The sequence below is a fragment of the Antechinus flavipes genome, chromosome 3 (assembly GCF_016432865.1).
Source record: "Antechinus flavipes isolate AdamAnt ecotype Samford, QLD, Australia chromosome 3, AdamAnt_v2, whole genome shotgun sequence".
In the NCBI taxonomy this organism is placed as follows: Eukaryota; Metazoa; Chordata; class Mammalia; order Dasyuromorphia; family Dasyuridae; genus Antechinus; species Antechinus flavipes.
Genome location: NC_067400.1, coordinates 632,428,613 through 632,446,878, shown reverse-complemented (window position 1 = coordinate 632,446,878; position 18,266 = coordinate 632,428,613). Strand labels below are relative to the sequence as shown.

At 38.2% G+C, this 18,266-nt stretch overlaps 1 protein-coding gene across 5 annotated transcripts in view; it reads right to left on the bottom strand.

Annotated features, from left to right (window-relative positions):
* Positions 1 to 10,588: 10,588 nt before the first annotated feature.
* The window catches only part of LOC127556800 (zinc finger protein 260-like), a 48,645-nt gene continuing 40,967 nt past the window's right edge, over positions 10,589 to 18,266 (bottom strand). For 4 of the 5 annotated variants that reach the window (XM_051990240.1, XM_051990239.1, XM_051990236.1 and 1 more), the window contains 2 exons: positions 14,684 to 14,779; positions 10,589 to 13,121 (listed from right to left, as the gene is read on the bottom strand). In XM_051990240.1, the coding sequence (XP_051846200.1) occupies positions 11,110 to 13,121; positions 14,684 to 14,779 (2,108 nt within the window). In that variant the 3' untranslated portion in view covers positions 10,589 to 11,109. The remainder of the gene's footprint in view (positions 13,122 to 14,683; positions 14,780 to 18,266) is intronic. The other variant, XM_051990238.1, reaches the window with a different exon arrangement.

Below are 18,266 nucleotides of genomic sequence, written 5' to 3'. Positions count from 1 at the left end.
TGGAGAGATGGTACTGGCTAAGAAATAGACTAGTTGATCAGTGGAATAGGTTAAGTTCACAGGACAAAGTAGTCAATAACTATAGCAATCTAGTATTTGACAAACCCAAAGGCCCCAGCTTCTGGGATAAGAATTCATTATTTGACAAAAAAAATGCTAGGAAAATTGAAAATTAGTATGGCATAAAGTAGGCATTGACCCACACCTAACACCGTATACCAAAATAAGGTCAAAATGGGTTCATGATCTAGACATAAAGAATGATATTATAAACAAATTAGAAGAACATAGGATAGTTTACCTCTCAGATCTATGGAGGATGAAGGAATTTGTGACCAAAGAAGAAGTAGAGATCATTACTGATCACAAAATGGAAAATTTTGATTAATAAAGTTAAAAAGTTTTTGTACAAACAAAACTAATGCAGACAAGATTAGAAGGGAAGCAATAATCTGAGAAAACATTTTTACATTAAAGGTTCTGTAAAAGCCTCATTTCCAAAATATGGAGAGAATTGACTCTATAAGAAATCAAGCCATTCTCCAATTGATAAATGGTCAAAGGATATGAACACACAATTCTCAGATGAAGAAATTGTATGTATACAAATATTGGATTTAACATATACTTTAACATATTTAACATGTATTGGACTACCTGCCAGCTGGGGAGGGGTAGGAGGAAGGTGAGGAAAAGTTGGAACAGAAGGTTTTACAAGGGTCAATGCTGAAAAATTACCCATGTATATGTTTTGTAAATAAAAAGCTATAATAACAATGATAAAAGATGGTGGAGAGAACTGGTGGTAAGGGGACCAACCATCAGGCTATTTCAGTAGTCCAGGCTTGAAGCAGTGGTGGGGACAGTGTCAAGAGAAGAGAGGGGGGAAGGTGGGAGTTGTTGTATTGGCAAAATCAACAGACTTTGAAACGGTTTGGATATTGGGGGAGGGGGCATGACACCTAGCTTCAACAGTGATAAGAGAGCTGGGAAGGGAAGGATTTGGAAGAAAAGCTAACTCTGTTTTGGACATGTAAAGTATAAGATAAATACTGGATGTCCAGTTTTAATTATCCATTGGATATCTGGAAATGGGACTCTGGAGATTAGGAAATTCTCTAGAGAGAAGTTAGGGCTGGATGCATCGACTCGAGAATCACTAGCATAGAGATAGTCTTCCCTATTAGAATGTGATTTTTTTGAGCCATGGACTCAATCCTTTCCTTCCTTAGGGATTATTTTGGTGCTTTCCTAAATGCTAGTTGAAAGGTAGTTTTAGGGGAGCTTCAGTTATACAGACCTCTGTTGGAATACTGCTCAAAGCAGAACAGCCAAAATCTCTAATGATTATTCCTTCAAAAGACAGAATCAACAAATGGAATTCTGTTCTGTATTGCTAAGATAAAACCTGACTGCAAGAGCTAGAAATGAGGGGATCTCTGGAGAGAGGGGTCCTCTCCCTCCTTGAGTTTTTGCTTGAGAAGAGGGATTCTAGGCACAATCTGTCACACACCCTCGATTTTGGGGAAACACGTCAGACAGTTCTGAGGAAGTCCAGGTAATAGCTCATGAAAATAATGTTCTATAGGGGAAGTCAGCCTGTGAAGAATGAGAAATCAGAATGAAGTTCTGAAAACATGATGGGGTTAAATCAGAAAGAAAACCAACAGTTCTGGGAAGAAACTGATGTGGATGCATGAATTCATGAACTAGGCCAGCCTTGTAAAAGTGATGCTTAAGACAGTGTCATGAATGATAGCTCTTGGGGTGAGCTGAGGGTCTGCAGAGCCCTTGTGCTGCCCTCATGGTTGTGTGCCTGGGAAACCTGGACAATTCTTCAACGCCATGTTGGGAAATTGAATGGCTGACATTAGAATTGTCTCAGGAAAATTCTGGCAGGAGAAGGGGCTGGACCCTGAGATCCTTTCTGGAACTAAACTGCCCAGCATTCTGACTCCGCTGCAGAAAGCACAACTCCTCTGGGCTGGCCGCAGTGTTTGAATGCCAAATGGATACTTCCCCAAGTAATTATTTTATTCTGCCCAGGGCAGGCACTCACAAGGTGGTCGAGAAAGGCAACCCTGAAGGTCTCTCCTAAGAACTTTAGAATCAATTGTGTGACATGGGAGATCCTGGCACAGGACCGCCCAGCCTGGTGAGTTCTCATTAGAGAAGGTGCTCTATGAGCAAAGAAGTGAATTAACCCAGAAGAAACACAACATGCGCAAACTTAAGGGAGTCCATCTCAAATCTTCCTAGGGACTCTCTGTGTCTGACCAGTGGCAGAACATCCCCAGTTCACATTGGTCTGATCAACCATGTCGTACACATGGTAACTCCGTTCTAACAGAGGGATTTCATTTTGGTTCTCTGTGAGGATGAGGGACAGCAAGCGACCAACCAGAGAAGTTTAGTACAACAAAAGAAATGTTTAAAAAGCAGTATTGGGGGGGAAAGAAAGCTCAAAAACAGATTAGCCACTCCACCTAGGGTCTAACCTTGGTGATTAGGACCAGAATAATTGATAATAAAGAGAAATCCCGGGCCTATTTGAGATCATTATATTGCTTCTGTTTTCTACCAGGAAGAATGACCTGTTCAAGAAAAGTATTAATTCTCTACTCTGTTTTAGACCCAAGTTGGCTAGAAACATTTTAATATTAATTTACAATTCAAACCATTTCTAGTTTAGAGAGAGCTGTCAAAATTTGCATAGTCTTCCCCAGTTTCCCCTCCAGTTGCCTTCAGACATGTCCTTACTTCATGATGATTTGGGGTAACATAAAGATCACAAATAGGAAAAATGTCATAATATGTTAAAAGTATTGTTAGGTACTGGGCTTATACCCCAAAGAGATACTAAAGAAAGGAAAGGGACCTGTATGTGCCAAAATGTTTGTGGCAGCCCTGTTTGTAATGGCCAGAAGCTGGAAAATGAAAGGATGCCCATCAATTGGAGAATGGTTGAGTAAATTGTGGTATATGAACATTATGGAATATTATTGTTCTGTAAGGAACGACCAGCAGGATGAATACAGAGAGGACTGGCGAGACTTACATGAACTGATGCTGAGTGAAATGAGCAGAACCAGGAGATCATCATATACCTCAACAATGATACTGTTTGATGATGTATTCTGATGGAAGTGGATCTCTTCGATAAAGAGAGCCTTAATTGATCAAAGATGGACAGAAGCAGCTACACCCAGAGAAAGAACACTGGAAATGAATATAAACTGCTTGCATTTATGTTTTTCCTCCCGGGTTATTTATACCTTCTGAATCCAATTCTCCCTGTGCAACAAGAAAACTGTTTGGTTCTGCACACATATATTGTATCTAGGATATACTGCAACCTATTCAACATGTAAAGGACGCTTGCCATCTCGGGGAAGGGGTGGAGGGAGGGAGGGGTAAAATCAGAACAGAAATGAATGCAAGGGATAATGCTGTAAAAATTACCCTGGCATGCGTTCTATCAATAAAAAATTATTAATAAAAAAAAAAAGAAAAAGAAAAAGAAAAGTATTGTTAGGGCTTAACATTCCAGGATGAGTCACTTAATCTACTAAAAGATTTATTCTATTAGGCTCCTTTTTTGACCACTTCTCTCAAGGATTAAAAAGGATTCTTTTTCTATAATCACCATCTTGGTCCCTGAAAATGAAAAAAAATTTCAGTACCCTTAGTTGTGTCAAGATGCTAGTCATTTTAGGAGTTTGGAGAAGCAATGATTTTTATTAAAATGAATTAAAATCGGTTTTAAGATTGCCTTCAATACATTTCCTAGAACTTTAGGCTGTCCTAACCCACTTTCCTAAAAAGGATAAGTCTAGAAAGGGTTTTAAGCTGGAGAAATATTAATACTTTAGTTGAACCAAAAAAAAGTTTTTAATATATCTCCACAGATTTTTGTACTGGAAAAGATAGAACTAAATAAAGAGGGCTAGCACTTTGGAGTAAATACCCAAGAGAAGTAAGGAAATAGGGAGAGAACAGTCAGTTGCCTTAGACAAATTCTAAACATCAGACCCAGATAACTCCAGATAACAGCCCTGGGTGAAAAGGAACTACCACACAGCCAATGAGTATCCACCACTGGGGCAGGAATGCTGATGGCTGTGGGTCACTTACACTAGTGGAGTTCTTGGTTTCAGGTTCCAAGCCAGAGGGAAGAACTGACCGAGGACTGAGATCAGAGGGAACATCCTCCCCAGAGGTGATTGCACCAACAATCTTCTACAAAATGAGCAGGTAAAGAAGAAAGAACCCAACCATAGAGAGTTACTATGGGAAAAGGGAAGACTGGGGCTCATCTTCAGAGGAGAATATGGAGTAAAGAAAGCCTCTCCTATCCCAAGGAATAATGTCAAATAGTCACCTGCCCCAAAGGAATTTATAAACAAACTTTAAAAAGACTTAAAAAGTCAAGTGAGAAAAACAGCTAGATAGCAAAGTGGATAGAGAACCAGCCCCTGAAGTCAGGAGGACTCGAATTCAAATCTGGCCTTGTACACCTCACACTAGTTGTGTAATCCTCGGCACTTAAAACCTTAGTCACTTAATCATTATTGCCTCAAAAAATCAGATAAGAGAGATTGAGGAAAAGAAAAAAGTAATCCAAGAAAAGTAAGTTTATGTAAAGAAAGTCAACCAACTAGAAAAGAACATCCAGAATCTTAGGAAGAAAATGATATCTTGAAAATTAGAATTGGGCAAGGAGAAAGAAGCCAGTGAAATTAGGAGAGCAAGAAATAATAAAATATTAAAAAAATGAAAAAACAGAAGAGAATATGAGACATAAAAACAGTATCTGCAGTACAGATCAAGTAGAAAAAACAATAATAATTGGAATACCTGGAAGCTACAACAACAAAAAAAAGAATCTTGATATATTATAAGAAATAATTAAATTGTTCCAAAGCATTAGAACAAGAGGGGAAAGTAGAAATAGACAAAAAAATCCCAAAGATCACCACCTGAAGGAGATCCTATGATGAAAACCCACAGGAACATCATAACTAAATTCTGAAACCCCCTAGATTGAGGAGACAATATTTCAAGCAAAAAGAAAAAAATAATTCAAATATTATGGAGTCACAGAGCCCCTAAGACCTAGGAGCAGCTACATTAAAAGAATACATGTTTTGGAACACTGTATATTAAAGAGCAAAAGAATTAGTTTTGTGGCCAAAATTATCACCCAGAAAAATTAAACAAAATTCTGAATTTTAAAAAATGGATATTCATTGAATTATCAGACTTTCACAATTTTATTGCAAAAAGACCTGAATGTAATAGAAAAATTGACATATAAGATCCAAGAGAAATATCAGATAAGCATCAAAAATTAATTTCAAGGGACTCAACAAGGACAAATTATTTATACTTAATATGTGGAAATGTAAATCATATGTCTAAAATTGAAACTAGTAAGTGGGTAGTTTTTAAAAAAGTTTGGAATAGAACTGAGTATGATATGATTCTAAAAAGCAAAACCATGTAGGAACAGGTTAAAAAGAGTAATTAGTTTATATGAATGAGGTAGAAGAACAAGAACTGACAAGGAGGAATTAGATGGGGAAAGAGAGCTGATAGTTCTGGAATGCTACTCACATTGGGAATGTGTTAAAGAGGAAAAAAATATATATATATAGCTAGCAGAATATAAAAAGTCTTCTAAATTTATTAAGAAATAAGAGGTGGAGGAAAAAGGATGGAGGTTATAGAAAGGTGTATAATTAATGGGAATGAGATGTTGTATAGATTGATGGGAGTGGGATAAAGAGGGAAGAAAGGGATGAGAAGAAAGGGTGGGGGGAGAGGATAAGGAAGATCCTTGGAGGTGGGGTAAGTTAAGTAGCAGTAAAGTAAGGCAGTGGGTAGAAGTAGAGGAGTCAGCAGGTATAGGAAACAAGAGCTACACACAAACAAGATAGTAATAATGATCAGGAGTAGAATTTATTAGAAAAAAGTACAAATAGTAATCATGGATCTTAGACAAATTTAAAGCTAAAATAGATTCAATCAAAAGAGAATAAATAGAGAAATTACATTATATGTTGGTTATTTTAATCAATATTGTTTTTTTTTCTTTTTTTTTCTGTGATTTCCACTTTTTTCTTTTTTTTATATTTTCTTTTATTTTATAATAACTTTATATTGACAGAATCCATGCCAGGGTAATTTTTTTACAACATTATCCCTTGCACTCACTTCTGTTCCGATTTTTCTCCTCCCTCCCTCCACCCCCTCCCCTAGATGGCAAGCAGTCCTATATATGTTAGATATGTTGCAGTATATACCAATATTGTTTTAGATTATTTAAAACAAATAACATAAGGTTGGAATATAGTGATGTAGGAAATGATTGGTGGATTTCAAAAATAGGGAAAAACTTAGATCTAAGAAGGATGTTGTTATCTACTTTCAGAGAAACAGAGAACAAATAAGCATAAAAGTATGAATGTATGTGTAAATGAATATGTACATATGTGTGTATACATAAATATTCATATACATGTATGTTGGAATCCTTACTAACTGCTAACTAATTAGAGTTGATCTAATCTTACAAGAAGATGTTTTGGGCAGAACCTGAAACAAGGTATTAAGTAGAACTAATTAATACAAGGCTTGTGTTCACACCTTTACTCATTGGAGTTCAATGAGTTCATACCTCCCTTGAAGCTCTTTGGACCAGAGAGCACTATGGGAGAAAATCCATAATCCCTCTCTCTGGAAGGAGCATAAATAGCCAATGGGCCAGTCGAAGAAGTTCTTCAGAGAGTGAAGAAGCTACAAGTCGAGATTTCACCGGAATGACATGAAGATTGGAGCTGGCTGGGGGCTGAAGAAAGCAGAGGCAGAGGCTGAAGGACAAAACCTTTGGATTTGGCGACATTCGGAGGGAGTTCTTGGAACCAAGCAGAGAGATAGGCCTCTAAGCTAACCGGGCTATATTGGAGATAATAAAAGATCTGAACTTTTATCACCTGGCTGTGTTTTGAGAAGAAAAAGCTCACAACACATGTATATACATATATATGTAGTCTTGGGGGTAATGGGGTAGGAGGAAAGGGGAAAAAGAATAAAGTAAAAAGTGCATAGAAGAGAACAAAAGAAAACCTATAAGAAGGCAAAGAAAAGATGGACAGTCTGAATATAATATATAGTATTTATTATCTTTGATTTCTCAAAATGGAAATTTATTATTTCATATTTTGAATCCTCTCATATTCTGCTGTGCACATGATAAATTTTTATTTTTCTATTTTGTATTTAAGTTTTAAATAAATGCATTAAAAAGAGAAGTGATGAAGGGGGAAAGAACAAGTTATGGGAGGAGATTCTGGAAAGATAGCAAAGTAGGCCAGACAATTCCAAATTTCCTCTACAAATAAGACAAAATAGTGCCTTCAAGTGAAGGTCAAGTGGCAGAAATAAACACGAGTTGAGGCAGGGTAGTGGTCTTCCTGAGATCACTGGAGAAAACTGGAGGAAAGATCCTAGGATGGAAGTTTGACTCTAATGAAATGCCAATACTTCCAGGTTATGCCCATGGAAACAATAAACAAGGCTGGAGCAGCTGGATGCGGGGTAGGAATTCTCACCTCACAGACTGGGACAACAGGCCTAAGTGATAACGTCCAGAGCAAAAAAGAACCAGCGCACCCCCCCCCCACTCCTCCTCAAAAAGTGCAGAGACAGTGGGCTGGGGTTGCTGCTGGCAGTGGGCACTTATATATGTGCAAAGTCCTTGATTTTGTTCCAGGCCAAAGCGGGGAACTGAAGGTCACTCTCACTGGAGAGTCCTCAGAGAAGCAGAGCATTCCTAGCATAGTATGCCTGGGGACTCAGCTATGGGGTGGGAGGGGAAAGGAATGCTAGGGTTCAGCCCTGAAAAAAGCTCCCAAAATAAGTTAAGAAGGACCAGAGACACCATTCCCCACACCCCAGGACAAGAGATGGTTACAAATGGGAATGAAGGCTCAGGGCTCATTTGCCCTTATTTGTATCTCTGGTGCTTAGCACAATGTCCGGAACAGTGCAAACAATAAATACATGTAAATTAATTGAACAGCAAATGATGAATTGAGAAAGGCAGTCACACTACTTTGTGGGAAGAACATTAATATGCTGAAATGGTGACTAAAATATCCAGACTATTTGACTCGGAGATCTTACAGGTTTAGAGACAGAGAGGTTACATATATATTAAAATGTTCACAGCAGAACTTTTTGTGGTATTGACAAATTAGAAACAGGTTAGGTATTTTGTTGTTTGGGGAATGATTAAACATAGTGTCGTATGAATGCAATAAACTGTTACTGTGTTATAAGAAAGCACTATTAAGTGATTCAGAAAAGCATAAGAAGATTTATATGAACTCATTCAAAGGAAGGCAAGCGAACAATAATCTGTAAGAGCAGCAACAATACGAACCAGAACAAGAAGTCATTTTTCATTGATTGAGATGGGTCTCTGAAAAATGAAAAAAAAATCAACCTCACTTTTTTTAGATGTTGTGACATTTAAAAATCTCAAGAGACATAGTTTGTGGGTAATCATTTGATTAATAATGCTAGCATTTTTGCTAATAAAAAGAATAGTCATTTGGCTATTTTTCTTGAACCAAAGACAATGATGGCTACAGGTCCTTGCAAAAGTGAGTGTTCCAAAAGGTATTAACTATGTTTGACTAACAATTAATGATAGGTGGACTGTTCTAATGAGGACCACGAATAACATTCATTATATTCATCTTGGACAAAGGAAGCAGCTCTACACTTACACCACCCACAGCCTTCAGATACTAGAGCATCCACTTCCATCCAAATTAACTTGAGTGTAACCCAATGGACAGGAATTCATTTTCCATTAGAGGTCTGGGGCAAGCTAAGTCATGTAGTGGATAGACCTTCAGTCAACCCTGGGGTCAGGACGGAGTTCAAATCTGGCCTCAAACACTTGACATTTACTAACTGTGTGATTCTGGACCAGTCACTTAACCCTAATTTGCCTTGCAAAACAAAATGAAAAAGGAAGCCTGGTCTAATTGGATGGAATCACAATATCTAAAATATAGAGAATCTTAATCCTATCTTTCATCAGCCCTGTCCTGGGATTCAGATAAGGAAACAGGACTGAGAAAAAAAGGTTAGGTTTCCCCAGTTTTGATAACTGGTTATTAATATGAGAGAAATAATAACTTCTCTCATGTCGAAAATGGGTATCGAATATTGCATCTTTTTCAACTCAGGTAACTGACTAATTTTTAAAGAATTGCAATTTTTTTTTAGAATATAATTATTTTTAATATATTGAGGTTTTTACTTTTTTTGTCTCTTAGCTTCCTTTTGGTCTGGATTGGTGAAAACTATGGGCCCCCATCAGAACAGTTTTTAAATGCACAAAATACATAATATTACAAGGAAATCAATTATATATTATAAAAATTATATTTAAAAAATCCAAAAGTCCAAAGGTTAAGGATCCTTTAATTAGAACATTTCTATGATTACTTATGTATATACACATATAACACACACATAAGCATATAAACATGTATGAGAATGGGTAGAAAATTGGCCTTTGAATCAACAATACTGATTGCAAAGGCCATGTTTGGCAGGCAGTAGTTGTTGGATCAGGTGCAAAGCACTTAATTCTCAATATTCCAAACAAATGTAAGACTACAGAAATGACTTCCTGTTTTGAAATAGTGAAAAGGTGTTTCAAATAAGGGATGCTTAAAATTAATTAGCTTACATATTTAGAGCAAATACACATTCTAGAATACACATTAATTTGAAATGGAGAGATGGGTATAGAATTGAAGACAAAGAAGAATCACAGTTGAAGTTTTGCATGGTTTTCAATGCTATTAAGCTATTCATTGTCACGAAAGCCTACTTCCTTAATTATTTCCTGATTTATGATACAGAGATTGTGATTTTTGGAATTCCATGATCTTAGAAGAATCAAAATTACAGGGGCAGTAAGAGCTCTCAATCCAGTCCCATATTGGACACTTACTGTGTTTGGGATCTCTGAAAACTCCCATCTTCTGGGACCCGATTCACCATTCATAAAATGAGGTGGCTGCACAACATAATCTTCAAACTTCATGGGTCTAATCCTGATAATTCCATGACTTGGGAGAAATGCAGCCAAAAGGTTGTAGAAATGCAAAATTGAAACATATGAATTGGATAGAAACTTGTTCCAAGATTAGGCAGAGATGGGTTTGAACCCAGAATAATTTGGCACTCTGTTTAGCCCTATCTATTGCCATTATAACTTCTATTAAAGGTATTTAAATCTGGTAGTAAGTTATTAAAAATGTGAGGTTTTTAAAAGTAGGTTTATTTATTTATTTTTAATTCTAAGGACTATATGTTATTCTATCATTGAATCTTGAAGTGATAAGCAAGATTTTTCTGAAATGATAACAAGAGTGGAAATACAGAGGAAGAAAAAACATATATACTTAGATTTTGTGTAAACACCAAAATCATTGAAAAACACATGAAAAAAGGACTTCAGAAGGCAATAAAAAAGCGAACAAAGTGATTTGTTACCAGCTTGTCAAAGTAAATATACATATGCTTTATTTAACAAAATGTAAATAAAGATTACTTTTCCTGATATGGTAATGCTTTTAAAATTTAAATGTTCTTGTAAATGAGTAATTTTGAAATGAAAAGAAAAAAAAAGAGAGAACTGAACTAGTTTAAGAAATTTCAGTGGTTTTGCCAGAATGTTTAACTAAAAAACAAAAATCAAGCCCACTTGATCCACAAATTTAAGAAGCTGTACTGTCACCTAATGGCATCTTTAGTATGTTGCAGCAAAGACTGTCAAGGAAGAACAGTGTTTTAAAAAACTCTCTGAGAACTCCAAACAATATGGTGGCTAGTGACATTCACTATCAGCTCGTATCTGCGGTATTCTACAAAAGATGACTATTCCTTTTATAATTATATCTACCCAACTATTCTTTAGCATCTTTCACATTAATTCACTAATGTTTCCTATGACTGTCCCATGTTAAACATACAGGGGTTTTCATCAGGACAATAAGTCATACGTAAGTAGGGTGTCCACTAATGCTGAGAAGTTAACCATGTTGTATTGGGAGGATAGAACATGCAAGTATGAGTTAACATCCAAGGGTTAACAAGGTTTATTTTTTGACTGAAGGTTTTCCCACACTGGTTACATTCAAAGGGTTTCTCTCCAGTATGAGTTCTCTGATGGTTAATGAGTTCATCTTTCCGAGAGAAGGCTTTAGCACATTCATTACACTGGAAGGGTTTCACCCCAGTATGAATGCTCTGATGTCTAATAAGTGTTCTCCTCTCACTGAAGGCTTTCCCACATTCGTTACATTCAAAAGGTTTCTCTCCAGTATGAGTTTTCTGATGTCTAATAAGTGTTTCCCTCTGACTGAAAGCTTTCCCACATTCATTACATTCAAAAGGTTTCTCTCCAGTATGAGTTTTCTGATGTCTTCCAAGGTGTCCCTTCAAACTAAAGGCTTTTCCACATTCATTACAACTGAAGGGTTTCACTCCAGTATGAGTTAACTGGTGTTCAACAAGGTGTACTTTCTGGCCAAAGGCTTTCCCACATTCATTACATCCAAAAGGTTTCACTCCAGTGTGAGTTATTTGATGTCTTTCAAGATGTCCCTTCAAGGTAAAGGCTTTCCCACATTCATTACATCCAAAAGGTTTCACTCCACTATGAGTTTTTTGATGTCTTTCAAGGAGACCCTTCAAAGTAAAGGCTTTTCCGCATTCATTACAACTGAAGGGTTTCACTCCAGTATGAGTTAACTGGTGTTTAATAAGATGTACTTTCTGGCTGAAGGCTTTCCCACATTCATTACATCCAAAAGGTTTCACTCCAGTGTGAGTTATTTGATGTCGAATAAGGCTTCCGCTGTCAATAAAGGTTTTGCCACATTCATTACACTCAAAGGGTTTTACTCCAGTATGAGTTCGCTGATGTCTAATAAGGGCTCCTTTTTCTGTGAAGGCTTTCCCACATTCATTGCATTCAAAGGGTTTCACTCCAGTATGAGTTCTCTGATGTATAATAAGGGTTCCCTTTGCACTGAAGGCTTTGCCACACTCACTGCATTCAAAAGGTTTCAGTCCAGTATGAGTTCTCTGGTGTCTAATCAGAGCTCCCTTCTCCGTGAAGGTTTTGCCACATTCATTACATTCAAAGGGTTTCACCCCTGTGTGCGTTCTCTGATGTCTGTTAAGGTCTCCCCTCTGGATAAAGGCTTTTCCACATTCGATACATTCAAAGGGTTTCTCTCCAGTGTGAGTTCTTTTGTGGCTAATGAGATGTCCCTTCTTGCTGAAGGCTTTCCCACAGTGGTTACACTCAAAAGGTTTCTCTCCAGTGTGAATCCTCTCGTGGATAATGAGGTGTCCCTTCTTGCTGAAGGCTTTCCCACAGTCATTACAGACAAAGGGTTTCTCTTTCGTGTGGATGCCTTCATGATGAACCAAAGGTCTCTTACTGATGGAGTCTTTGCCACATTTACCACTTTCACAGGGTTTCTCTACGGCATGAATTCTCTGATGTTCAGGAAGGTTTGATCTTCTGCCGAAGGTGTTTCCACTTTCGCTGTATTCATGTAGCTTTTCTCCAGCATGGAGTCTGTGAAACTTAAGTAAATCCGAGTGGTAGCTGAAGGGCTTCCTGCAAATGTTATATTTAGAATGGTTCTTCCCGATGGAGACTGTAGAACATTTAATTAGATCGGAAATCCCTTGGAAGCTCTTACCAAGTGTCTTATGTTTATGGGGACTTTTCCTCATACCACTACTCCATGGTGTAGCCAGTCCAGACCCTGGACTAAAGCTTCTCCTGAAAGTATTACCCTGAGATAGGCTCATGCTATTAAAAGCTGTCCTGTGAGCTCCTGCTACTCTTCTGGAACCTCTCTCTAAAACAGCATCATATTCTCCAATTTCTCCCATTTGATAAAGCTGGGAATTTTCTGCTTTTAGTCTTTTCTTAGACGCTGCTCCTGTGCTAATGGCCTGCGACCATCCTGATCCCTGAGTTTCACATCTGGTCTCCTGAGTATGGAAATCTGAAAGAAAAATTTAAAAGTCACTCAGCAGTGGTTTTGCTGGTTCTTCTCCCTTCCCCCATAACACACACACACACACACACAACACACACACACACACACACACACACACACACACACCATACACTCACCCTTCTCACTGACTGATTTTGGGGAGGGCCCTAGGGGACATACAGGAGAAGCTTAAGTGGTGTAAAAATAAGAGATCAATAAACATTTACTTTTTCAATTGCTAATCATAGTTTTATTTGCTAGGAGAAAGAAGAGTGTTTTGTAGCAAATTCTACCTTCTATCTTTTGTATAAAGGCGAATGATGTTCAATGCCCAGGAAGAACAAGCCCTGTTTATAGGGAATTAAAATCAGGGAGTTGAGGAAAGCATCGAAGAGCACCTTGCCATTAGGAAGAAATGCGAAATAAACCAACATTTCAATAGCACTAGCACGGGAATCAGTACTCTCAGTGAAAAACAGAATCATCTTCTCGACATCAGAACAATTGGAAACCAGAAGGGAATAGGGAAAACCAACCAACGGGAAAATGGACTTAAGCACACAAAAGGGATGTCTCTGGTTGAGCAATTGGAGAAACTTTTAAGAATTATTGAGCTTCGCAGCTACACCCAGAGAAAGAACACTGGGAAATGAATATAAACTGCTTGCATTTTTGTTTTTCTTCCCGGGTTATTTATACCTTCTGAATTCAATTCTCCCTGTGCAACAAGAAAACTGTTCAGTTCTGCACACACATATTGTATCCAGGATATACTGCAACCTATTCAACATGTAAAGGACTGCTTGCCATCTGAGGGAAGGGGTGGAGGGAGGGAGGGGAAAAATTGGAACAGAAATGAGTGCAAGGGATAATGCTGTAAAAAATTACCCTGGCTTGCATTCTATCAATAAAAAGATATTAAAAAAAAAAAGAAAAAGAAAAAAAAAAGGATTATTGAGCTTCGGAGTCTAAAATAGTTCAGGAAATTTTAAAATTAAAATTCTCAAAGATATTGGACAGGAAAAAAACCCAAATGATAGAGGATTAGAGGGAGAAATGGAAAATCATTTTTCCATCACAATTTCCCCCAGTTCTTTTTCTATTGGAGTATGAATTCTGGGGCTACTTGTTACAGGCAGGAACTTTGATGAGTACTAATAATTAAAGAAAATTGATGACCATAAGGAAGATGACAGCTGGAAGGACAAAATCAGAGATTAGATTATAATGGGATTTTAGGATCCTTGATGGCATCTCAGGGGAAAAAAAAGTTTTCTTTCTTTTATTGGTTTTAAAATTCATCTTAAATTCCCTGCCATTAACAAAAATATTCATATCTACAAATGCCTTTTTCAAACGTTTTATATCTTGTTTGTTTTTTTTTAAACGTCTGAGAGAGTTAGATAAGGAGAGAAAGCTATCCCCAAAGGGAATTGTTCCAGTGAAAAAGGGAGCTCCCGATCCTTCAGTACGAGGCTGCAGAGGGACTTTGGGAAGTCTCCATCCAGCACAGGTCAGCTGAGCCTGTTCTCGCAAAGGGCTCATGGGGCATCTCGTCACCCACTCACCTGGGCAGTGCCTTCTTGGTTCTTCTCCCTTGGGCATCCAAGGTGCCTCTCCTCTCTCCAACAGAGAGGTCATGTCCAGGTTGGAAACGGGCAATCCTATTGACCAGAACAGAAGAGGAAGTCATGGGGGCTGAAAGATAGCTCAGAATTCTGTTTTCTTCATGCAAAGCAGGGTGGTTGAGAAAGGACAGGTGTACGAGGGTCTCCGAAGGAAGCTCAGTGCTGAATCCTGAGGAAGAATGGATCTCTGTTTACCTGACCATCCTAAGAGTTAGAACAGACCTCTGACACCTCTGGGGCTCTCACAGAATCCTGGCTTTGGAGAGGAGCTCAAGGTCTCTGTGAGTGATCCCCCCAGAAAGGACTCCCCCTCCCCACATCCCGCCTGGAGAAAGCGCCTCGACCTCGGGAGGAAGCCCCGACCTTTGGGGCAGCTGGCCGGGCAGGACTATTGTGGACATCAGAGCTTTTCCCCTCATCTCTGGCCCTCTGTGTTTTGCCCTTGGACAGAACTATCATGCTCCTCTCAAGCCTTCTCTAAATGATCCCAGGATGACAGAGACCCCCTTAGACCTTCTCTGTGTCCCAGTCTCTGAGGGTGAAGGAGACAGGGACTATCAGGGCCTTATTCGTGGAAGTCCTGCCTCTCCCCCTCCCATAGGTGCCTCCATTAAAAACCTGAAACTTCTCTGGACAAGCTGTAGTCACCCCAGACCTTCCCACTATACAGATCCTGCCGGACTTCATCCTCCTGGACTCGGCCATACGCCAACGTAGTCAAGGATCTTCTGGGCCCTGACTCACTCCAGAGCTGTGTCCCCTACAAGTTTTAGTGCAGGAGCACCCAGTAAATGGCTCCTCTGTACAGCAAACTGTTCAGAGGAGGTACAAATGTAGTCGCCCGTGCTTCATGGCAGGGAGCTTCAGTCTGGGAAGAGTGAGATCCGTACAGAGCAGGACTCCGAGCAAAGGGCCCCAAGAAATGTTTGGAGGGGGTCAGGGAAGGTTTCCTGTAGGAAGCACCCCAATTCCCTGGGATGTTACTTTGTATCTTTCTTGTGAAGAAAAAATTCTGGAAGCTTTCCCTCAGAGCTAGCATGAGTGAGCTATGGAAGACAGGAAAGGGAAACATCCTGACTGGGGCTGTGAAGGGCTCCCTGCCACATGGCGCACAGTCTGGGATCTTTTTTTAAAATATTATTATTATTATTATTTTACAATTATAACTTTATGTTATAGTATATCCTAGATACAATATATGTGTGCAGATCTGTACAGTTCTCTTGTTGCACAAGAAAAATCGGATTCAGAAGGCAAAAATACCCTAGGAAGAAAAACAAAAATGCAAGTGGTCCACATTCATTTTCCAGTGTTCCTTCTCTGGGTGTAGCTGATTCTGTCCATCATTGATCAATTGGAACTGAATCAGATCTTCTCTTTGTCAAAGAAATCCACTTCCATCAGAATACATCCTCATACAGTATTGTTGTTGATGTGTATAATGAGCTCCTGGTTCTGCTCATTTCACTCAACATCAGTTCATATAAATCTCTCCAAGCCTCTCTGTATTCATCCGGCTGGTCATTTCTTACAGAACAATAATATTCCATAACATTCACATATCATAATTTATTCAGCCATTCTCCAGCTAATGGGCATCTATTCATTTTCCAGTTTCTTTTTTTTTTTTTTTAATTTTTATTTAATAATTACATTATATTGACACTCATTTCTGTTCCGATTTTTTTTTCCCCTCCCTCCCTCCACCCCCTCCCCTAGATGGCAAGCAGTCCTTTATATGTTGGATATGTTGCAGTATATCCTAGATACAATATATGTTTGCAGAACCGAACAGTTCTCTTGTTGCGTAGGGAGAATTGGATTCAGAAGGTATAAATAATCCGGGAAGAAAAACAAAAATGCAGATAGTTCACATTCGTTTCCCAGTGTTCTTTCTTTGGGTGTAGCTGCTTTTGTCCGTCATTTATCAATTGAAACTCAGGTCTCTTTGTCAAAGAAATCCACTTCCATCAAAATATGTCCTCATACAATATCGTTGTCGAAGTGTATAATGATCTCCTGGTTCTGCTCATTTCACTTAGCATCAGTTCATGTAGGTCTCTCCAAGCCTCTCTGTATTCATCCTGCTGGTCATTTCTTACAGAACAATAATATTCCATAACATTCATATACCACAATTTACCCAGACATTCTCCAATTGATGGGCATCCATTCATTTTCCAGTTTCTAGCCACTACAAACAGGGCTGCTACAAACATTTTGGCACATACAGGTCCCTTTCCCTTCTTTAGTATTTCTTTGGGATATAAGCCCAATAGAAACACTGCTGGATCAAAGGGTATGCACAATTTGATAATTTTTTGGGCATAATTCCAGATTGCTCTCCAGAATGGTTGGATTCGTTCACAACTCCACCAACAATGCATTAGTGTCCCAGTTTTCCCGCATCCCCTCCAACATTCATCATTATTTTTTCCTGTCATCTTAGCCAATCTGACAGGTGTGTAGTGGTATCTCAGAGTTGTCTTAATTTGCATTTCTCTGATCAATAATGATTTGGAACACTCTTTCATATGAGTGGTAATAGTTTCAATCTCATCCTCTGAAAATTGTCTGTTCATATCCTTTGACCATTTATCAATTGGAGAATGGCTTGATTTCTTATAAATTTGAGTCAGTTCTCTATATATTTTGGAAATGAGGCCTTTATCAGAACCTTTAACTGTGAAAATGTTTTCCCAGTTTGTTGCTTCCCTTCTAATCTTGTTTGCATTAGTTTTATTTGTACAAAAGCTTTTTAATTTGATGTAATCGAAATTTTCTATTCTGTGATCAGTAATGGTCTCTAGTTCATCTTTGGTCACAAATTTCTTTCTCCTCCACAAGTCTGAGAGATAAACTATTCTATGTTCCTCTAATTTATTTATAGTCTCGTTCTTTATGCCTAGGTCATAGACCCATTTTGATCTTATCTTGGTATATGGTGTTAAGTGTGGGTCCATGCCTAATTTCTGCCATACTAATTTCCAATTATCCCAGCAGTTTTTATCAAATAATGAATTCTTTTCCCAGAAGTTAGGGGCTTTGGGTTTGTCAAACACTAGATTGCTATAATTGACTATTCTGTCTTGTGAGCCTAGCCTTTTCCACTGATCCACTAATCTATTTCTTAGCCAATACCAAATGGTTTTGGTGACTGCTGCTTTATAATATAATTTTAGATCAGGTACAGCTAGGCCACCTTCATTTGATTTTTTTTTCATTAATTCCCTTGAGATTCTCGACTTTTTATTGTTCCATATGAATTTTGTTGTTATTTTTTCTAGATCAATAAAATATTTTCTTGGAAGTCTGATTGGTATAGCACTAAATAAATAGATTAGTTTAGGGAGTATGGTCATCTTTATTATGTTCGCTCGGCCGATCCAAGAGCACTTAATATTTTTCCAATTATTTAAGTCTGACTTTATTTGTGTGGAGACTTTTTTATAATTTTGCTCATATAATTCCTGACTTTCCTTTGGTAGATAGATTCCCAAATATTTTATGGTATCAACAGTTA